This window comes from Aristolochia californica, unplaced genomic scaffold (assembly GCF_029961685.1).
Source record: "Aristolochia californica isolate CCGP_79_NKW_82.1479 unplaced genomic scaffold, dmAriCali1.0.hap1 SCAF_3, whole genome shotgun sequence".
NCBI classification, from domain to species: Eukaryota; Viridiplantae; Streptophyta; class Magnoliopsida; order Piperales; family Aristolochiaceae; genus Aristolochia; species Aristolochia californica.
Window position 1 is genome coordinate 3,119,361 of NW_027181992.1, and position 23,063 is coordinate 3,142,423.

The 23,063-nt window shown below is 38.3% G+C and overlaps 2 protein-coding genes and 1 non-coding gene across 5 annotated transcripts; 1 reads left to right on the forward strand and 2 right to left on the reverse strand.

Annotated features, from left to right (window-relative positions):
* Nucleotides 1-527: 527 nt before the first annotated feature.
* On the reverse strand, nt 528-2,397 carry LOC137959202 (nudix hydrolase 17, mitochondrial-like). The gene is made up of 5 exons (XM_068806571.1): nt 2,119-2,397; nt 1,703-1,805; nt 1,355-1,438; nt 1,107-1,235; nt 528-1,013 (listed from the first exon to the last, which is right to left on the reverse strand). Exons 1-5 carry the CDS (start codon nt 2,190-2,192, stop codon nt 891-893), a joined length of 513 nt encoding a protein of 170 aa, XP_068662672.1. The 5' UTR covers nt 2,193-2,397; the 3' UTR covers nt 528-890.
* A 9,299-nt stretch (nt 2,398-11,696) lies between these two features.
* Nucleotides 11,697-11,776, forward strand: TRNAL-UAG (transfer RNA leucine (anticodon UAG)). The gene has a single exon. It is a non-coding gene; the product is annotated as a tRNA-Leu (tRNA).
* A 2,007-nt stretch (nt 11,777-13,783) lies between these two features.
* Nucleotides 13,784-22,980, reverse strand: LOC137960200 (uncharacterized). 3 transcript variants are annotated; one of them, XM_068807741.1, is made up of 7 exons: nt 22,619-22,660; nt 21,876-21,991; nt 20,051-20,217; nt 19,681-19,962; nt 19,331-19,594; nt 14,094-14,467; nt 13,784-13,998 (listed from the first exon to the last, which is right to left on the reverse strand). In XM_068807741.1, the coding sequence occupies exons 2-6, from the start codon at nt 21,970-21,972 to the stop codon at nt 14,096-14,098; spliced, it is 1,182 nt and encodes a 393-aa protein (XP_068663842.1). In that variant the 5' UTR covers nt 21,973-21,991; nt 22,619-22,660; the 3' UTR covers nt 13,784-13,998; nt 14,094-14,095. The 3 variants fall into 3 exon arrangements, with proteins under 3 accessions (XP_068663842.1, XP_068663840.1, XP_068663841.1); XM_068807739.1 differs by lacking the exon at nt 21,876-21,991 and having other exon boundaries at nt 22,619-22,980; XM_068807740.1 differs by lacking the exons at nt 13,784-13,998; nt 21,876-21,991 and having other exon boundaries at nt 14,073-14,467; nt 22,619-22,980.
* Between the last annotated feature and the right edge of the window lie 83 nt (nt 22,981-23,063).

Here is a 23,063-nt window from a genome sequence, read left to right on the forward strand (position 1 = left end):
GGGGCCGGGAGGCTTTCCCCCTCTTGGTGTTTTTAGCTACCCCTACCCCCTTTTTTGTTTCTCACATCTGTTGTAGCTGTAGAGGACGCTAAACAAGGAAAAGGACAAGCAAAATTTTTAGTTGAGGGTGGGTGGGTGGAAAAGGAACTCCCCTCCCGTTTCCTTGGTGTCCTCCGCAACTTGCAGAAGATGCCGATAACTGAAATAAGGGACAGGAGGTCCTCCCATTTTTCTTGTCTTCCTCCGACTAGAGGGAGAAAACCCTTCCACTATGACGGGTGGGAGGCTGCTTCTTTTTACTATGATTATACTCATTTAGAACTCATTATATGAGTACATTACCAACATTCAGGTTGGATGTGATTTTGTAATTTTCAAGGGAAACAAAAAGATTAAATGATCATGTGTAATAAATTTAAAATTGCTGTGTTTGAAGACGATGAGTCTAGATTTCATCTTTGAGAGTGCAATCCTCCAACAAAAACCAGTTTGACAGAGCCAAATAATTAATATTTAATGTTATCGACAAGATATGGTACATCGCCTGCCACTGTTTTTAAGGTGAATTGATCCAAAGCTTCAAAAATGAATTGAATTGGACTCCAGAAAAACTGAAAAGCAGTGAAGTGTACATTTTGGGTTTCATGGTTTTCCATGAATCAATTTGTGGTATTGATATTTGGCTACAATTTCTAATTGGCCATCGAAGAAGAACGATTCCATCGGGAAGCTGCCTGAGCTGGAGATGGAAATGCATCGCGCTGCTCCGCAAATTTCTATTCCTCCGACGACTGTAAAACTGGTGTGAACTTGCTTATGTACAGCTGAAGCCAACAGACTAGAGAACAAAAATTAACCCAGTGAGGCTCTTCTTCTTCATCTTTCATCCCTCACAGGTTGTATGGAGCTAATGCACTTCTCTGTCTGGATCTGGACAACCGGTTCACCAACTCGTCCAAGGCTTCTTTCATCCATGGATATTGGCACTTTTCTCTGGCTTCTACCACAGTAACCTATTGCACAACAAGTATAACACATCAGAACAGGTTCTGATCACAGCCATTTGTGAGTCTCCATGACTGGGTAAATAAAGAAATTAGACATACCCATTTGCGGCTGCGTGTTTGTTTCTCGGGCCAGAGATCGCAAAGCTCTGTTACAAGAAGAGGGAACATATGGCCTTCGTGGAATATTTCTTGGCTTTTGCTCTTAAACATCCTTTGACCCAACTTCGGCTGCAAGTTGAAGGGGAAAATAAAAAAAAATCAGCATATTGGAAGAGTATCCCTCGAGCTGGAAGTTTAATGAGAGTAAAGAAAAAACCGAGGAAAAATCGCCAGGATTTATCACCAACCTGAATTTTGCCTTCGACGCCGGCTTCTTCCAGTGCCTCTCGGCGAGCAGCGTCTCTCATGGTCTCGTCGACCTCCCATCCCCCCTGAAAAATCACCGACGTAGAACGAGTTCATAAGACTATTCAATGGGAATTTGAAAGATGTCCAAAACAAATTTTAATTGGTGATTTCGAATCCAGGGAACTGTAAATAACGACCACAATTTTGAATTTACTCATCGGAAACCCATAATGAGTGGTCCGTTGCCATGGTGGACTTTCTGTTTCTACGTCCTCTGTTTTTTTTTTATTTGTGCTGATTGATAACACCTAGATGATGAACATTGAACCAGTTCCAAGAATACCAACCTTAGGGAAGACGAGGCCGTGGCTCTTTTGCGCACTAATGACAAGAACTTCCAGGGTTTTATCCATGCAATCACCGGTATTCTTTAATCGATATGGAATGCATCTGTACACAGTCGATAGACAAAAAACGTCAAACCAAAATTGCAGAATTACAATCTCTCCAAAAGGCTATTACGAAAAAGTAAATCAAGCACCCAAAAATCCTTTAAATGCCCAAGAAATTCAGAAGAGGCGTGATCATTTTCAGAAAAAAAAAACCCAGTTCGAAAGACGCTGCGCACAGGATTCGTAAAAATACTTCCAAATCCACCATCAACAGCAAAAAAGCCGATTTTTCTTTTTTCTTTTGTGTCGGCAGAAGATTTTCAGTCATGCAAAATCGCAACTTGAGCATAGAAAGGGATTCCGGCACTCACCCAACAACAAGACGAAGCCCGTTGGGATTGTAACGCTGAAATTGCCTTCCCGTACGAGCAACCAAAGCGACCATTTTCGTAGATACAAATAGCAAACAGAAAGAAAATGCGGAACAAGAACGAAGGCCTGTCAAAAAGCTTTCCCCCCCCAACCGAAAAGAGCGAAGATTCACAATGGAAGGCTTCGAAACTCCTTCGATATCAGATAAACCCGTCGCCAAATTTAGAAAATCCAAAAGGAAATCCAGGCGATGTGTTCGTTTCAGATTTGCAGGAACGGATGGGCTCAAACTAGGATAAGGGTGAGACAGCGCAGATGCTCTTTAATAGGAGAAAGAGGCGCGTGGGGAGTAGCAGGAGGTGGGTCCCCAACGCCCCACATGAAGTTTGAAAAGTCTCAATCTAACCACCGGTTTCCCGGACAATGGAGGCGTGTTTCCGGCGCGTTGCGGCGTTCCGAGTCGGACCCGACTCACTTTCCCCGTCCTTTCTGTCTTCCTTCTACTCCTGCCCCGGATCTCCCCCAAAATCAACTCACCATTATGAACCCATTTCTATGAAGTTGGAGTTTTAGATCATGAGATTTGTATCTCGGGATCACGATTTTAATTAGTCTGGTTTCTATGATTTTAATGGTTTTTAACATCCTAATCTATATATTAATCGTTCCTCCCCTTTTCCCTCATTGACGCCTCCCGCCTACCGTGTACGAGTAAAACGACGCGAAACGGGTGTTTTAGATACTCTACAAGGAGGATGAAACTCTGGTCCATATGACGGCTGGAACCATCCCGCCTACCGTGTACGAGTAAAACGACGCGAAACGGGTGTTTTAGATACTCTACAAGGAGGATGAAACTCTGGTCCATATGACGGCTGGAACCAGGAGTTCACACGGTCGTCCTTTTAATGTCAAGGGACAGCAGAGCGGCGGTCGACTTCACGCGTGGGCGCTCTCCATTTTCTACTTTTCTAATTATTACTCTAGAGAGTGGACTTGGGCTCCGAAGAGGATCACATCTTCGTTCGTTGCATTCCAGCCATGTACTCTACCGAATCCTCTCTCTCTCTCATAGACGACTTTGTCAACGCAGATGTAACAGAGATAGCATGCAGGATCGACCCTACGTGTTGTAGATTTGCGATTGCGATTGCGATTGAGTGCGCGCCTTCCAGACTCTTCTCGTCATCGGCTTCTGCAGCTGCAGTGGGGATCCTTGGCTTTGTCGCAACTCGCTACCTGGTTTGGATAAGGATTCTTGTTTTAATTACCGAGAAGGACTTCAGTTGAATGCTGCAGCCTACCTCCAGTACTGCTTCTTCACTTCGTATTTCTACGTCGGCATGATGGCGCAGCTTCAAGGAGTACTGTTGGGTTCGCTTTGTCTGTCCATGAATGATGCCAAACTTATTTTAATTGGCTAGTTCCCTCAAACGAACTGAAAACTTTCTTTTAAGTTCTATATAATTAGTTCTTGTTCCTATCAGCTACCTCACTCACCGGTTTAGTTAATGAATAATCAAGTTGAAATCGAGCTAGAAGTCATGTTAGCTTTTGAAAACATTGCCATATATCATCATGTTTTGGAAGGTTTTGTCAGATATTGCTCCCTTTCAAACGATCTGACTTCTTGTTTCGGAAATACTTATCACTAATGACACATAATCCACCCATAGGCAGCACAATCATTTGAATCAGTCTTGAATTCGTTTGAATAATCATTCATATTAAACCCGCATTAATCGATCATTATAACACGATACCAGTTGGATGTCAAGATGGCAAACTACGGGCCACGGTTCATAGTTCCTCCATAGAGAAATCTCTATCTATCTATCTTTTTGTTTGAATGAATCACTTTAAAGGCTCCTTCCTCCATTCTTATCTTGATACGATTTAAGATTTTAGGGTTTTTGGAAAATTCGTAAGTGGAAGTAGAAATAAAGCTAGCTCCATATTGTAATATGATCTTCACCAGAAAACAAAAGAACCCATATGCCGAATCTGATGCAAAAATGGAGCAACCAACTGTGAGTGATCTTATTTCTTTTTAAGATATAACTAAAACAGAAACAGCAATAGGGGAATGTTACAGGAAGAGATTATGTTTAGATTTGGCTATGATTTCTGAAATCCATTTGAAACATTTAACAATTCTGGACCGGCGATGCAGGTTCTGTGGAACCTAATGATTTACGTATTCACGGAGAAAAACTCATGAAGTTCCTCTTTTCCTTGACTGATGTTGGGGCGATTTTGAGGTTCACCATCTTCCTCCTCGGAACAATTGCATAATTGCGACCAAGTCATAGTTTAAGGGCGAGCAAGTACTCCATCTTCTTCCCTGACGCCTATTCCTTATCAAAACAAAGTCACCCACAAGTCAATTCTGGCATCTAATCCCGTTCTTCAACGCCAAATTCATCTCCCATCTCTACTAAATCGTTTCAGATGACACCTCTACTCAGTAACTCTGAATTTTGCTAATCTTTCAATCCTTCCTCACGCGCATTCGGATGATTTCCCACCCCATTCTCAAGATTCCACTGGATCCATTCCTTCTGCTTTGCACATTAGTTTTGTATCATTGTGAAGAAAATGTATATTTAAGCGCGTTGACAGATGAAGATTAATGATCTCAAGTGTTAATCCCCAAGGAGTATCCCATGTTGATCGCATGGTTATATACAACAACACAGGACAGTCCCACCTCGTGCAGTCGACTTCATGGAGCCGTCTCTTTCCTGGAAATGGATTTCAGAGAAAAATCTGCACCCGACAGTAAAAAATAACATCAGAAAGTTTGATAAGAGCAACAAACAGAAAGCTTCACGCATTACCTCTTTATCAATCGTTTATATTTTATTAAGTTTGGTTCCAAAAGTCTTTACGTCTCAGGTTCGGCCTATCATGGTTGATTCTGAGGCGTTCATGGAAGAGATAATTTAATTATCTTACATGGAGGTTGATATCATTTGGACGGTGTCCGGAGGTTGATATCATTTAAATTATCTTACATGGAGGTTGATATCATTTGGACGGTGTCCGGAGAAGTTGCAAAAACAAAAGCGTATTCTCAATCTTCTATATTCCATATATTTTAATGGTGGGAACATTAGAAAAAACAAGGAACGGCCGGTCATGATTCTTAGCCTGAAAAAATGAAATGTTTAGTCTTCTTTCTTCGAAATCCAAGCTAATTGGCAGAAAGAAATGTTTGCAAACACGATCAGTCCAATCTCACCACCACTGCAGTAATTGTCGTAGAGGTAATATTATAATATATAACCTGGGTTTAGCTCAGTTTCTGTACTCGACCTATCTCTATCGTCTTTCTCCTCCACACAAAGACAACTTCGGTATTTACTTATTTACAGACTGATTTCTGTGTCGATAAAACTATTTCAACAGTTAATGCTACAAAAGATGCCTTCTGGAGAGTCAACGTGCGGCTCCGGCCTTTCGATGATCACAATTCGTAAAGTCTCAGAGGAGATAATTATAGATCAGAGAAATCATAATCAAAGAAACATCACAGTTCACTTAAACTCGGTATTCATTTAATAAAAACTGAGCAGAATTGGTGGAAGAGAGCAATGGATTGATAGAGTTGGTCCCTTGCCTCGTGCTTTACGGACTCGGAAAAAATCAGAGATCCCAGAAACAATTTTCAGAGAGGAAGCTTCATTTACAGATTCTGCTTCTAGTTCTAAGACAAATACAAGTCAATCCATGAGGCTTCTTTTGTTTGCAGAAGATAAGATTAGCCCACAGAGTAAGAAAATTTGTTACTCCTAGAACGTTGTGGATTAAATAGAGGAAGAAGGAAGAAGGAAGAAGATGGTGGGCGTAGGAGTTGAAGAATAGTCATACCTTGACGAGACAACACAGGCCAAGTAGCACATGTTCTAGGGTTAGAAATGGTCCAATCTTTGGGAAGACGTGGGTGCATGTGGGGTTTGTACAAATTTGTTGTTTAGTGCCATTATATGAAACACATGGGATGTCTTCAACAGGTTTGGGAGTCCAGATAGATTGGTCTCATCTTCCTCCCCCTCCTAAAGTATCCTACAAAATCATTCCAAATCCTAACATGTCTCACTCTCTTTCCCTTTTTTTAGAGAATAATCCAAACATGTCATGGTCTTGTATAGAAACAACAAACTACGTGTATAATTTATAAAAGTTAGGTCATCTTTATCTAGATGTTATGCTTACGTAAGTGCAAGGGGTGGGCATCCGGTTCGGTTTTATTCGACCCAAAAAACCCAGAGTCGGGTTTTTGTAGAGGGTAGATAAAAAAACCCGTTGGGATATAGGTCGAAAATGGGTTTTCTCAAACTTGACATGAACCCGACCCACATATGAGACAAATATATAAAATGGAGTTGGTGCAGGGATGGATCGGATTTAAATCGGGTTTATGGGGATGGAGTTATAAGCATGGTGATCGGGTCGGATTCGGGTTTGATGAATCAGGTCTTCTAGGGATTCAGGTTTCGGGTTCTAGGGTTAGAAATGGTCCAATCTTTGGAAGTTTCATAAGGATGTTGATGTGTTGTTAAGTGCCATAAAGTCATGGCATATCTTCAAAAGGTTTGGGAGTCTAGATGGGTCCCATCTCTCCCCCTCCTAAGTCCTAACCACTACGCAGTCTCTATTATTGATGGATTCAATTTATAAGGGAGGGTAAGTGAGAGATGTGGAGGGCATAGCAGATTCAGACTTTGTCAAATCTGTTGGTTTGGTTCATTTATTTTTATTTTAGACTCCTTTAAAAATTATATTTTTTTGGAAGTTTACTTTTGCTAGTATAAATTATTTTTGGTGTTAATTATTTTTTTAAAATAATTTAATAAAATAAAAAAGCAAGCATCCAACAAAATCAATCCAAATGCAAACATGTCTCACTCTCTTTCCCTTTTTCTAGAGAATAATTCAAATATGTCATGGTCTTGTATGGAAACCACAAACTATGTGTATAATTTATACAAAAATTAGGTCAACTTTGTCTAGATGTTATACTTATGTAAGTACAAGGGCAGAGCATCAGGTTGGGTTTTACAGGGAACTTGACCCAACCCGACCCATAACACTCGGATTTGGATTTGTAATGACCCGGCTGGTCAAGGATTGAGCGGAGAAAAAAAACCTATCAGGTTTAAGGTCTGAGTCGGATTTTTTCAAAGCCGACCCGAACCTGACCCACATATAACACAAGTCAGGTTTTATGGAGACGGGTCAGATTTAAGTCGGGTTTACGGGGACAAAGCGGGGAAGGAATTACAAGGATGTTGATTGGGTTTGATAGGTTTTTTCGAGTTCGGGTTTTCGTAAAATCCGACCCCTACCCGACCCATGCCCCCCCTAGTAAGTGCCTAATTTTCTATTTGTAGTGAAGGTATCTACTCAGGCCAGGAAAGTGAAAGCTTAGACATCTTTTATTTTCTAAGTTTTTTTATTTTTTAATATATTTATTGACTTTTCCCCTATTTTATATGGTTTTTATATGGTATCTATAATATTTATAATATTTTTTTCTCTAGTACCCAAATGGTCTATTTGGTAGGCATTTTGGATTGAACTTTCCGAAATTTAATTGAAGAAGTTATACATTGATGAAAAGTCAAAAGGCTGCAATAGGCATGAAAAAAGTAGAAAAATGAACAACTCTTTTGACACAACCCAAAGGTGGGAATCGTTTTACTCTAGTTGGATCATTGTTTTAGTCCATGGGTTCATGCTTTATTGCATATCAAAATATTTGTAAAGGAAATCAATCCATTGGGTCCATATAGTGCCCTAATATAACCATTACTGTTCTATTCCCACTTAAATAAGGTCCTTATGTTTGTGTTCTCTTGATTACACTAAAAAAATCTTGTTAAAATGCTTCTAATCCTCCAACTTTTTAAGCCTACTCTAAGAAAGTCAAGTTTATTTTGTCATAAATGAGACTTCTACTCTAAAGTTCATTTGAAATTTATTTAGTAGTTTTTTTAACGTAAAGAAACCCTTCATTGCCCATTAATTACTAAATAATTTTAGATTAATGAAATCCCAAAGCTTTGTAAAAAAATTGGTTTGTACACTAGTATTTTTGGTTCCATTTGTGGTATTAGAGTCGAGTTCAGGTAAGTTAGGTCATGTTTCCCAACTTTTCAGATATAACTCGATCCATGTTACAAGGATGCCATTTAGGGCTTAGTTGCATTGGCAATTAACTAATTTGGGTTTTGATTACATTAAAAATTAGATTAAAGTTATGAGAATAGTAGAAGTAGAAAACATAAAGAAAGAGAGAAGGATTTGTTTCTCTTGCTTTACCAGCCAATTCTGTATACACTCATCCAACGTAAGACAAACGTAAGATAGCAGATAGCAAATAGCAGATAGAAGAGGGAGGAGAGCTCCCCCTGTTTTCTCTATAGGTAAGGGAGGGGCACCCACCGTCTCCCCTCCAAAAAGAAATAGGAGGGCGACAAAGTCCATTTGAAAGCTAGAATTTCTAAAAATACATTATGAAATTTATAATAAAAACTGAAAAGCAGAAGACCAGATACATACTTCCAACCATAATAGACAAATTCCAAGAATTTCTAGAAAGTCGTCTAATCTATCCAAAACGCAATTGATGGAGTCACTGGTAGGGGTGGCATCGAGCCGAGTCGAGCCCGAACCTGTTTATGTTCGAGCTGAGCTTGATTTAAATATTTCGAGTCGAGCTTCGAGCCTCACCTCACATCGAGCCTAAAATTGTTATCGAGCTCGAGCCTCAATATACATTTAAAACTTTTCAAAAAATATATATCGAATAAAATATATATAAAATTATGCATACATTTTACATAAAATTGGGCATGACTTCTACATAAAATTGGGCATAACCTATATATATAATATGTGTATAAGATTGGGTATAACCTCTACTTAAAATTGAGCATAATCTATATATATAATACTTGTATAAAATTTGACATGACCTCTACTTAAAATTGGGCATAATCAATATACATAATACATGCATAAACACTCTATAAAATTGTCTATATATTCCATAAAATAGTCTAAACACTCCATACATTGCATAACATTATCAATAAACTCCATACAATAATCAAACACAACAAAATTAAATGAAATATCACTATCAATTTACAATCACCCAAATAAAAACTATAAATCCTTTAACTAAAATCCAATTACTATTAGAGACTTACTAGAAAATTACAAGAAATATTTTAAATTTTTCTTAAGAAAGTTAAATGGACCTCTTATTGCATTTTCTAAGGAAATAAATAAAAATTAATAATTAATCTAATATATTATTATACTTATTGATAAATTTTTAATCACATAAAATGTCAAACACAAAATTGTTATGAAAATTGCCTCGTGCTCAAAGTATTATATCATCAACTGTCAAATACTTATTCAAAAATTTTCTATATGGTTTTCTAACCCATCTTGGCAAGAAAATCTTACTTAGAAAATTATATGATTTTTTAAAAATAATTTATAATTAGAAAAATATTTTAAAAAAACATGAGGCACTAATGGTCCTTATATTTCTACTAAAAATGTCTTTTCAAAATTTATTGATAAAAACACTAATAATCTCTAGAAACATATTTATACTAAAATATCTTTTCAATTTCTTTAAGAGCCATAAGGAAGGGACAAAACATTTGTTTTTTTCCTTGTTTAATATCTCGCACGTAGGGGTGGCTTTGAATAAATTATATATAAAATTATGCATACATTTTAAAAAAATATAATGATAGGGGAGGTTCAGGATTGAATTTCAATAATGGATTAAAATGCACCAATATTAATCTTTTTTACTCCAATTGTTGTCTAGCTTGTTTTGTAATTTTTGAATCTGGCTATAATTTATTATGACCTCCTTAGTGCCCCTAGATGAAAATTTATATTCTTGGAAAAACTAAAAATATTTTTCCTATGATACATATTCCCAAAAAAACCTTTAAATAAAATCTTATTACTATTAGTAACTTATTAGAAAATTACAAGAAATATTTTAAAATTTTCTTAGGAAAGTTAAATGGACTTTTATTGTCTCTTCTAGGGAAATAAATAAAAATTAATAATCAATCTAATATATTATTATATTTATCGATAAATTTTTAATTAAATAAAATATCAAACACAAAATTACAATGAAAATTGCTTCATGCTAAAATTATTACAACATCAACTGTTAAATACTTATTCAAAAATTTTCTATACAGTTTTCTACCCCATCTTGGTACAAAAAATCTTACTTATAAAATTATATGATTTTTAATAAAAAATTTCAATTAGAAAAATATTTAAAAAAAATGAGAAACTAATAGCTTATAGAAACTTATTTCTATAAAATTTATTTTTAATTTTTTTGAGAGGAAAAAGTTTTTTTTTTGTTTACTTTATGATCTTGCACGTGCGAAATCGCTCATGCGAGATCAACTTCGCGCGGGGGAGGGGGGAGATTATTTCTCCCCTAATTTCTCCCCTGAACTTAGGTTTAGGTTTTCCGCCGAGACGACGCAGAGGGAAGGGGATTACGGCACCGGGGAGGACCTATCATCGAGGATGACGACTGCGACGGAAACAAAGGCGACGGCGAGGAGAGGTAGAAATCGAACAGACAACCATAGAGGCGGCCGATGAGCAGCTGTGATGGCGGTAGAGGCGGCGACAACAGCAAACAGGAGGGGTTCGGTGGTGACGAGGGGAGGAAAAAAAATTCCCCCCCCCCCCCCCTCGCTCTCGATCCTGCTCGCGAGCTGACGAACCGAACCTGGCTTCGGTCGAGCTCGACTCGTTAAGGTAAACAAGCCGATTTCAGTGCTTGAACTCGATAGATAACGAATCGAACCGAGCTGGTACCAATCCGAACTCGAGCCGCTCGTGACCTTTTATCTCTCTTCTTCTCTGGTAGAAGAAGATCAATCCCAAACAAAAACTTCATGTACAAAATCGCATTTTTCAGGTTGAAAATGGGTTTTTTCAAACCCAACTCAAAGCCAACCCACATATAATATTAAGAAGTAAAACAAAGTTGAAACAGGTTGGGTTTATGGAGATGAGCCGAGTTTAAGTGGGGTTTACAGGGACGAGGGGATGGCTTTATGAGGATGGTGATTGGGTTGGGGTCGGCTTTGATGATTCAGTTTTTTTTTTTTAGTTCAGGTTTTGGTAAACTCATCCCCAACCCAACCCGTGCCACCCATAATGTGCATTAACTTGACTAATTAACTGATATTGGATTAGACAAGGATGTCAATTTGCCCCCATCATATTGAAATCAAATGAGACGAGGGGTGTCAATTGTTTGTTTAAGGTTTACTTAACGTAAGGAAATTGCAAAAAAATCTTACTGGATTACGCAATCCAATATTTTTTCTTGCTTACCATTTAAGCTTCTTAAACAAAACATAAACGGGTGATAATTATTCCTAACCAAATTATTGATTTTAAGGGTGTAAAATTAATTTTCCTCAAGAGATGGAAAAACTTTATTTTTACTAATAGTTATGTTTTAATTTAAAATACTGATTTAATTGACATCAACGACAATTTGGCCGAGTGGTCTAAGGCGCCAGATTTAGGCTCTGGTCCGAAAGGGCGTGGGTTCAAATCCCACAGTTGTCAGTTGTTTTTAATATACTTTTTTATTTTATTTTTAGAGAGCCCATTTATGTGCATGCAAAAGCGTGACAAATCCCACATTAGCCGCTTATTTATTTAATATAAATATAAATTTCTAAAAAATAGAAAATATTATTAAAAAATCTTTCCCAATTACCGTTCAAGTTTGAATTGCGTGATCAGCAATTTAATCTAACCAATTCAATTGAAATTCCAAGTCGCTTGCCCCATCAGGACTCGATTTCTCCATTAAAGAAAGTCCACTTCACGAGGCACACGTTAAACCAATCGGACGGTCGAGACGGGATTCTATAAATAGGAAAAAACCCGTTGCCATCATTTTGGGGATGGATGACCCATGATTTTTCCTCACTTAAACGTCACTCATACATAATCCATAATTATCTGCTTCAACACTCTTTTTTCTATAATTAGACACGACTCGAGACAAAAAAAGAGCCTCATGGCATTTTCGACCCGGACCGGCAAGGTTGAGTCGCCCCTATGTGAGTGGGCCCTCTTTAATGGCCGTCCAACCACTTGGTGATCATGTAATCGCCCATTAGAAGGTTCCATTACGATGGACACGTAGCAGGAAACGTGGCAGAGTTGATTGAAGCCATTTGAGTTTCAACTCATTAAAGATCTTCGTCAAACAGCGACGATGTTGCGACTCTTTCTCTTTGCCCCACGTGGCGCGTTTCCTAATTCTTCACGTTTACGTCGGCCGGTGGTCGACCAACAAACTTAACGGCAAACTCACCCATTCCTTCGTAATTTATTTTTTTTCCAATTTTACCCCCACTGTAATTCTAAATGACTCTGCGGCATATTTCAGAGACTCGGAGGATGTCGATGGTAATAAGAAGATAGTCTAAGGTGTTTGAGTCCATCCGACTCGAAACTAGAAATTTATATTATTTTATGAATTTGTAATAATATTCACACGGTTGAATTGAATTCAAAGGAGTCGTCTTACAGTGATCCCCATAAGAGGCAATTCCCACCACCTTCCTCTACTTGGACTCACAAACAAATCGTGATTTCTCACCCCCCCTTCCCATATAAAAAGCTTTCTTCCTTTCTCTTTGATAATATCAAAACGAAGGGATTCCGCCGAGAGGTTGGTTCGTTCTTTTCTTCCTTCCTCTCCGGTTGGTGAAGAAAAAATTAGCCATGGAGCAGAAGAAGAGGAACGCCGCGGAAGAGGTGAAGAACATGGGTTTCCCGATTCACAATCAGGTGAGGAAGATCAAGCAAGAAGATGAGAAGATTGAAGATTACTCTCTCACGCAAGCGGAGATTAGACCGGCTTTAAGGGAGATTACGAGACAGCTTTCGAGGTCGCCGCTTGGCCGGACGCGCCAGCCCATCTCCGTCGGTGACTTGTAGGATTATTAGGGACGTTTTATTTTTCTTTTTGGCTTCACTGGACTTGTAAAGTTTTTCATCCCTGAAAGTATGTTATAGTGATGACTAGCTGACAGTAGACGAAAGGTAGTTGCTCTAGGTTGTTCTCTGGGTGCTCGTGGAGCACGCCGTTAATGTTAGATGTTAATATATAGTCTTCTTCTTCTCAGTTTTGGAGGAAACAAAAGGATCAATTGATTGTCTCTCCTTTTCCCCGGCAGAACTTAACACGGAAACACCTTGGAGGAGTTTCTTCGGTGTTTAATCGTTTTTTGAGCGCGAGACAGGTTTCTTGTTTTTACTTGATTGATAATTCGATATGTTTAGTTTTGGGATCTTTAGGCAGAGTAGTATTTTAATCGTTTTATTATTAACTAAGGAGCTTCATTTTGATATTGCCACCTCGTCAACCAGGCTCAGAATCACGAATCGTAAATGCTTTCCTCTCTTTTCTCCAGAATATTTGTCACGGAGATGAATCATTTGGCACGCAGTTCAACTTTTACCAATCTCTTGTCGTTTTTCTGCACGTTCAAAGCCAACTCATTTTCTTTGACGGTTCGACTCCGACTCTTTCACTTTGTTCGATCGTTCCACTGCGACTCTTTTTCTTGAAAGTTTCTTTCTCTTAGAGAGGTTCCGGATTCCTGGTTTCCAGCTTGATTGACCCAACTTATACTTTTCGTCTTTCACTCAACCAGGGGTTTGGAACAGGAATTGCAGATTTCTCTCCAGATTCTTACCCTCCTCTTTCGCCATTCGGGCTCGACTCCTTTTCTTCTTTTCTATGATTTTATTTTGGCTCCTCATCAATTCTGATTGAGAACGAAAAGCAAAACATCTCAGAAGGTTTGCTAATCAAATAAGAATTACAAAAGAAAGAAGCAGAGAGGTAAAAAAAGAAACCCACTCTCAGGCAGTGGTTTTATGCTTTGATTGCAGCAGTTTAACTCTTTTCGTAAGATCTTTCATTACATCTATAATCATGGTTTTCTTTTCTATCCTGAATAGGATGGCCAATTTCCTTGAACTTGATAAATCTTCTCTCAACAACGATTGATCCTCCATTATCTTTGTGGGAAAGTGTCCAAGTGCAATGACACACAAAGCAATAATCGTTCGGAAGGCCGAGATTTCATTAGCTACCCCTAGAGGAGCTTCGGCCGACAATGACTTCAGGGTATCCAAACCATGTTTTTGTACAGTCTCAGCTTCGGTTGCCAGAAGCACTCTTAATGCAGCCAACAGGCGGCCCTCCACCAACTCAGTGCCTCCTAAAGTCACCTGCACGGATCAAATTCAATCAATATATTTGCAATTAGTATCAGTATCGAGGTTGGTAAGATCATATCTGAAATAGCTGTACAGGTCCGATCTAACATTAACAGTCCATTAGTGCTTTTTAATACAATGGCATCAACTCGGAAATTGATCATTAAAGATTACGATTACTTGGTTTAATGTGACATCACGGAATGGTACCATTCAAGTGTCCTACATGAATCAATATCCCTAACTTCCAATTACCTGACTCAAAAAATATACAGATATAAGAACCAACTCCTTTTAAACACCAAAAACTCCATTAGTTGACAGGAAGAATAAAAAAATATTCTTTATGATCCAACATCAGCATGGCTTTCATGGAAAACGCTTAATCTAGTGGTTTCCTGTTGGAAAAGTTTGGTAATTTTACATGGTCTATACCTCCTAGATAAGATACTGTTTAACTCAGCATGTTTAAGCGCCCATATAGTTTCATTTTCATGTAATTTGGAGGTGTAGTGTCAGAGTTGTCCATATAATTTCATTTTCATGTAATTTGGAGGTGTCGTGTGAGAGTTATGAGTTAAGTGTACAAAAGTATTTTTGTCTTTGTACTCTAATTTTTCACTTATGCTATAAGAGGTGTTAGGGGTCGGCTTTGTACTCTAATTTATACAAGAGCTCTTCTTTTGGCTCTCTTGCTGCAGCCATTTTTTCTCCTTCTCTCTGCATCAATCTTCTTTATTCTATTATTTATCAAAGCAATAAGTCCGGGTTACAAACGCGTTAATCCTCTTCTTCTTCTCCATTGAAGCATCAAACTCGTAGAAAGGGGAATCCAAGGTTTGGTTTTCATAAGTTGACAAAATTCAAATTTTTTCCTCTTCTTCTCTGCCATAACTTTAGTTTGATGGCTTCTACTGCCCTTAGAGCAGCTTAATGATTGTTGAGTGCCCTAAAGGGATCATCTGGCTAGGGATCTTCCCATCGGTCTAGGGCACAGCCCATTACTGGGCTTAATTGCACTAAGTGATGTTAGACTGGTTCTTTGTGATTTCATGGAAGTATTGAAGTGAATTATATTGTTCTTGTGAATATTCTGGATTATTGGGTGCATATGTGCTCAATTGCGCAAACCCTAATTTTTGAGAAGTGTGACCCATAGTGTCTACACAGGCAATTGCTTTGTATGAAGACGTAGTTGCTTTCTTTGATTATTTCTAGTGTCTATGGCTGATTTTGGTGAAATAATTACCCACTCAAGGGAGCCTCAAGGGAGTATGGGAGCTTCGAGGGAAAAGATCCAATTTTAATTGCTTCTAAGAGGTTAAATGGGCAAAATTACCTCAGTTAGTCAAAATAGAGTCGAATATACCTCAAGGCCAAAAGGAAATTTAAATTCATCAGGGAAGATCCACTGATTCCCTTGAATGATGATTGGGGAGCAAAAGATAGCCAGGTCATGACCTAGTAAATTAACCACATTGATTCCAAGTTAAGAAATCAAATTATAAACTATGAGACTGCAAAGGAGATGTGGAAGTCTGTAGAAGCCTTGTATGCTCAGGAGAGCAATTTGTCCTATGTTTATGAATTGTTTGTTAAATTATTTAGTCTCAAGCGGGGTGAGAGATCAGCTACTGATTACAACAGTGAGTTACTAGGAGTTCTGTAGGAAATAAGCATTTTTCACCCCATGACTAATGATGAGAGGGAATTGAGAAAAGAACAGGTACAACCATATATAATTTAATTTCTGGATAGCTTGGGACCAGAATTTGATGCAATTAGGACACAGTTGTTGGCCTCAGATGGACATCCCATCCTTGTCCACTGCATTTAACGTAATCTTGCATGCAGAGACTGCCATTACATCCAGGGGGAATAAAGAGTCTAAGAATATTGATGCATCTGTCCTTCATTCTCTGGGCAATTTAGAATCAATCAGAGGACATGGTAGAACCAGTAGAGGTAGAGGCAGAAACTGAGGTTACAGTAGACATAAAAGGAAATGAATTCATTGTGGCCGCTTCAGCCATTTATTTGAAAAGTACTGGAATAAATTTTGTAAGCCTGCGCAGGCTAATTCTCTTGTTCATGAGAATACTGAAACATCTATTGGGTCCATAGTGGGTATTGTGTCAGGAACACCTGATGAGATGCAGCAAGTAGTTGAGCGTATGGCACAATAGACAGTTGCCTCTTCTATCTCAGCATCTATAGCTGAGCCTTCACTTCACACTGCCATTCTAGCTAGTTCAGGTACTTCAACCTACATGAGCATACATCATCTACCTGGGTACTTGACTCAGGAGTTTCTGCTTATATGTCAAGTATGCCTTCCTTGTTTTCTGCTTTAAATGAGTCTTTTGTCATTAAGCATGTCTCTAGTTAATGGGTCAGTGTCATCAGTTCAAGGAATGGGTACACTTGTTCTATCTTCTGTTCTATCTTCATTTATGTCACCTTAGTCCATATTATTTATTCCCAAATTTCCACTTAATTTGTTGTCACTAAGCCAACTCACTAAATCTATGAACTATTTTGTAACCTTTTATCCATCTCATTGTATATCTCAGGATCTCATGACGAGGACAATTGGTACAGCATGTGAGAGAGGTATACTATATCATTGGGAAGGCCATACTCTTCATACTACAGTCTCGCCCATCTAGTGGCATCTATGGTTAGGACATCCATCTCCAACAAAATTGGTTTAGCTCTATCCTGATTTTCCTTCCAGATTATCTCTTTAGTGAGACTCATATCAACTAGGCAAACATCGCCGGACTATACTTTCCTTAAGCCAAACAAGTAGTAATTTATTTGAAGTGGGAACCGTGTCTCGTGTCCAATGTCTTTGGTTCCAAGTATTTTCTTTCTTTTATTGATGACTTTAGTCGACATACCTGGGTGTATCTCCTAGAGGAGAAATGTGAAGTGTTTATTGTATTTCAAAAATTTTACAATGACCATGTTTGATGCATCTCTTCGTGTTCTTCGTACTATAATAGTTTGGAGTTTATGAATCACAAATTTGTAATTTCTACAGAGTTATGGAATCATCAATCCTCATGTGTGTTTACTCCCTAACAAATAAGATAATTGAAAGGAAGAATTGTCACATGTTGGAAGTTGCACATAAAATGCTTCTTAATATGAGTGTTCACAAATAGTATTGGGGTAATGCAGTTCTCACTGCATGTTTTTTTATCAACAAAATTCTATCTCCTCATGTCTTTGGGTGTGTATGTGTTGCTGATGTATTTGTCTCATCCACAGACAAGTTGTGTCCTCGTGTAGTAAAATGTATCTTCTTGGAGTATTCCTGTACACAGAAGAGGTACAAATGGTAGGAAGATATTTGTATCTGCTGATGTGAGATTCTTTTAAGACGTCCATTTCTTTTCTTCAGCTACCATGGATATTACTCCACATTTTCTTGGTCTAGAAATTGTTGCTCCAACCCCTATGGAGGATGGTCCTACTTTCTCACCAGTCGTCACTGTAGATAAACAATTATAAGTGTATCATAAAAGACGCCCCTGAGCACCAAGCTCTTGTTCCCTCTCTCTCGCCAGTTCCAGAATCCTCATCACCTATTGATCCTAAGGTAAGTGATCTGAATCTTCCAATTGCTCTTTAGAAATGTGTACAAAAGACTACTAGATATCCATTGTCTAACTCTGTCCTTTGATTCCTTGTCTCACCAGTAACAATAGTTTGTTTTGTAATTTTCTTCCCGTATTATTCCTTCTTTTGTACAGGATGCTTTCATATCTCCTCAGTGGAAGCAAGTTATGAATGTTGATATAGAGGTCTTATGTGATAGAAGCACATGGGTTTTATGTGATTGCCTCCTGGTCCTAATGTAGTTGGATGTCATTGTAAAATATCAAGTAAATGATTCCACTGAGTAATATAAGGCTCGGTTGGTAACAAAGGGATACACTCAATACACTCAAACATCGGGCATCCATGTATTTAAAACCTTCTCACCAGTAGCCTGACTGACTTCGGTACATATTCTAGTATTTGTTGTTGTGAACCAGGGTAAACCATTGTTTCAACTAGTTATCAAAGTGTCTTGTTTGGTGACCTAGATGAAGAGGTATATATGGAGCAACCTCTTGGGTATGTTGCTCAAGGGGAGATTCGAAATGTATGTAGACTCGACAAGGTAATATATGGTCTTCAACAAAGCCCTAGGGCATAGTTTGAGAAGTTTAGCGAGGTTTCATGTCTTTTGGGTTCTCTCGTAGCCACTGTGATCACTCTTTGTTTTTGTCATGAAAAGGCAATTTGGTATTGTTGTCTTGCTATATGTAGATGATATCATTTTTTCTAGGAGTGATATAAAGGGTGTTGAAGAGATTAAGATACATCTTTCAAAGCATTTCCAGACTAAAGATCTAGGTTCCTTGAAGTATTTTCTTGGAATTGAGGTGGCTAAAAGCAAAGCAAGACTAGTATTGACACAAAGAAAATATGTCGCAGATATATATATAAGAGTATATATGTAGTGTGGGAGTTGAAAGGAGTAGTGTATAAAGGTATTTTGGCCTTTGTACTCTAATTTTTCACTTAAGCTATAAGAGATGTTAGAGGTCAACTTTTAACCCTAACGAGGCTCTCTTTCTCTCTCTCAATCTTCTTTATTCTATTATTTTACATTTCCAAACATCAAATCCAAACATAGGAATCTTGGTAGAAATAAATATTTAAATGTCAGTAGAATATCTATTTTGTGATTCCAAGCATCTTTGTTATATATTTTTTTTAAAATTAGAGTGGACCCACAAGTTGATTTCTCAATAAGGTAATTTTTATAAGCTTCATTTTGAGCCTGATGCATTTGACAAAATAATCAATTTCAGATACCTTGAGAAGAGCCCTATCTCCATGCAAACTCAGCTGTGAGAGAATCTCCTGTTGCCATTTAGTTGGGGAAGAGAATTTGGGAGACGCAATTCCAGCAGCCATGCTGGCAGCATCTAAAAGACCTCCATCGTACTTGAGCTCAACATAGTCATGAGGATTTGAGGGAATCACAAACCCGTAATCTAAAAGGAAAAAATCGTTACTCAGATGACCATAATTTAGCATCACTGGATCACCTTGTTCTATTAGTTTTTCTGCAACAACCTACAGGCGCACAAAGACGTTAAGTGCCAAAAGTCAACAAATACTAATGAAAAGCTTAGGGAATCTAAGATGTTTCAGGAACTTGCCTTGACCAACATCCTCGAGTTACTAATACCTTGCTCCTGAATAATTTGTGCATTTGGGTGGAAGCTGTGGTTGCACATGTCTATAAGAGGAAGCATCATTGGTACATCATTATGGAGACCATGTAATCGAAAAGCTCGAGATGAAACAGCTGACATGGCCCATCCAAGAGAAGATGCGTTTACATCTTGCCCTCCAAAAGGATGATTTTTATAAGCAACATTTTCAAGTGCAATTTTCACTTCTTTCTCAAAATCGAGGAGAAAACGACATCTTTTATTTACCTAATACAAGAAGAACAAACTTAACTAATTAAAACCTGAATCCACAATCTTGAGTATGGCTTTATCAAAATTGGAAGACGCAAAATACCTGATGAAGTACAGGAGCATACTGGAGGTTTTGTATGTCTTCTCCTGGGAAAAAAATTGGTATAGAGAAAGCTTCAGGCAAGTTGCTGATGTAGGGCCACCAATATGATCCAACAGTTGCTCTTTCCTGCAGAAGCCTCAGACCCAATCGCATGGCCCAGAGTTCCTCTGCCAAATGATCCACATAGTATTCAACTTACTCCATATTGGTTACCAAGACAAGCCTGAGCTTAAAGGTAGAAACAACCCCTGCTGAGCAGAGGATTCTAAAAATCACACCAGTATCATACAGAGGCATAAAATCAGGATCAGGAGCTATTATACCAACAAGTAAAATCATATCTGAAACCACAAAGTGGAAAACACAGAGGACCTCAGAAATATTTATTTCACTGAAAAACAAAAATAAACGAAGGAAGAAACTGTTCTTATATTAATTTAGTCACAACAAACATCAAATGCTTATTTGCATAAGAAACGGAAATGTATGAAAGATCAGCCACAAGATCTATAAACACAAACTGCTGATGTAGAACCAGTGAAGGAACCAAATGATTACTGTCTCTGCCAGATTGCTTTACCCAAAAAATGCTCTACCATTTTGTCCCCACTGAGCCCACAATACTCAGACACAAAAAGCTAAAGAATCTATGTAGTTACATCTCGTACGGAGCTGACCACTCAACATAGCAAGTCCTTATCAACAGATTACTGCTTTCAGTGATCGATCAAGCGAGCATTTTTCTGAAGAAAGCAAAGAGCTGCACTAAGGGACATGTAATTTTGGTTTTTTTAAGCAGCCAAGTTTTTTTTTAACTTAACAAAATGCAGACAGAGGATTGAAGTCCTCATAATCATCACACCCTCAAATAGTTGGCATCATCCCTAATCAGTGCTTATCTTGGTCAAATCACGGATGCATGTGGAGTTTTAACTGATCGTAGTTAAATGGGTATCTTATGTTAATTGGACCTTCCAGAACTGGAAAATAAATTTTTACAGCAACATAGATGCAATCAGAAGCACCAAATACTTGTCCTATTTGTCATCTTAAATCTAAGTGGCCAAATAAGCATTCTTCTCGTGTTTCCCTTTTTTATTTTACATTTGAATCATGTTTAGAAGTAAGACTTAAATATCTTCTGCAAGAAAACTTCCAAATGGTTTACAGAAATTAGTACAGTCAAGTCTCCTGGCATTCTCAATACAAAAAAAAAAAAAAAGTTTTGATCAACTAATATTTTTGTACTCCTAAAGTGACTTTTTCAGTTACTTAGCCATAGTCATAGATAAGGAAGAAAAGATTAAGGATGTTTCATACAGTGGAGATTAGTATCTGGAATGTTGCATCATAGGTGGAAGCCAAAAAGGATGAAGGACAATTCTAGAAAATAATTATTAGGTCACTCATGCTTCATGTATTGGAATGTAGGACAAAGGAAAGATTCCGGATGTTTCACACTGGAGAGTAGCATCAGAAATGTTGTGTCATAGGTGCAGACTGAAAAGGACGAAGGAAAATTTTAGAAAATAATTGTCTGGTCAGTTATGCTTCCTGTATTGGAATGTGGAACACAAAATAATATATAAACATGTATCAAAGGTAGGGGATTTTCAATAGCCTGATAGTATAGTAGTAATATATTCACACCTTTTTACACACAAGAAAAAAAAAAAAAAAAGGACCCCATCAAGGTCACTAGATGGACCACAAGACAAGAGAAAGCTAAAAAATGGCATGCATGAAAGTGGTGAAAAAGACTTGAAGAAGGCCAGCTTCACAAAAGGGTAAGCAAAGTATAGAACAGAATAGAGGACACCGTTACCTAGCCCCGATACGGTTAGGACAAGGCGGTGGTGATGATGCAACAAGATTCGGTCACTAAAAAAGCCAAGTTGAATCATCTCGTAGCCATTGCTCATGAATGGATGTTACCAAGCCCTAAAACACATGAAACAGATAATGCTCAAAATGTTTACAAGTTTGCTCATTGGCAAGTTCAGGACTGATCTTTTTAAAATGAAAAAAAAGTACTCATAGTAGGCCAGATACAAAAGTTCCGCAACCAGACAATCCTTCCATTTCCAGCAAGACAGCATAAAAAGTTTGAATGCATCACAAACAGAGAAAACCATTCGAAAAAAGGATTAAGCGCTCTATTTGATAACAAGAGACACTTTTACATTCGTAAAGCTTCACAGTCACCTTAGGTGTTAAGTGTCCCAAAGATTGTCTTCAATCTGAGCATATTTGAAAGATTACTTGTCAAGAACACTGTAAAAGCTGAAGGCCAATGAGCATATTTGTACTGCCACATGACAAGAACACTGTACAAGCTGAAGCTCATGAGCCACTTCGAACAGAAATTCTCATATTTTCGAAGCAACAGCCAAATGCACATGCTCCGGAACACTCTGCCCAGAAGCTCACATTCAGAAGTAAAAATATAAAGAAGTATCAGCAAATTCACAATCTAAGCTCATAGATGGCAGCAACTGAACACTTCGACCCGTATAAGCCAAAAAAACCACTAAAGAATCAGACTTTAAACCGAAGAAAACGACATACCTGGAACTCGGCGAGCTAATTGCACTAAAAGGGAGTCCGGACCATCTCCGTCGGAGTCGAGAGACTGAAAGCACAATGGAATACGACTGGGAAGAACAATAAGGTCCGAACCAATTGGAATCTCTCGTGACGCTACCAATCCAAGCCCATGGGAAACCCCACCTGATATCCTCAAATCCTGGTGAACGAAGCCACCTTCTTGGCGGACCCAGTGAATCAAGTCCGGCGGTTGTGGGACCAAGCGCGTCGTGTGGTAGGAAGAAACGAACTTGAGAGAACGAAGATGGGTTGCAGTTGAGTTTCTGAAAGAATCTCTGGTAGCTATTAGCATCACCACCTTGGAAGTTCCCATCGATACCCACTCTTTGGTTCTCTCTCACCGAAAGATAAAACCGGCGGCGCAACTGTCGCACTCGAGAGCCTTATCTCAGGAGGCTACTCCGAA

Excerpts from the sequence above, each read along its gene's own strand:
- LOC137959202 (XM_068806571.1), bottom strand. The coding sequence starts at position 2,192 with ATGGTCGCTTTGGTTGCTCGTACGGGAAGGCAATTTCAGCGTTACAAT. Across the intron at positions 1,806-2,118 it reads GGGCTTCGTCTTGTTGTTGG|ATGCATTCCATATCGATTAA; the intron begins GTGAGTGCCGGA and ends GACTGTGTACAG. Across the intron at positions 1,236-1,354 it reads GCGTCGAAGGCAAAATTCAG|CCGAAGTTGGGTCAAAGGAT; the intron begins GTTGGTGATAAA and ends TTCAACTTGCAG.
- LOC137960200 (XM_068807739.1), bottom strand. The coding sequence starts at position 22,970 with ATGGGAACTTCCAAGGTGGTGATGCTAATAGCTACCAGAGATTCTTTC. Across the intron at positions 19,963-20,050 it reads ATGCTCCTGTACTTCATCAG|GTAAATAAAAGATGTCGTTT; the intron begins GTATTTTGCGTC and ends TTCTTGTATTAG. Across the intron at positions 19,595-19,680 it reads ACTCGAGGATGTTGGTCAAG|GTTGTTGCAGAAAAACTAAT; the intron begins GCAAGTTCCTGA and ends GTGCGCCTGTAG.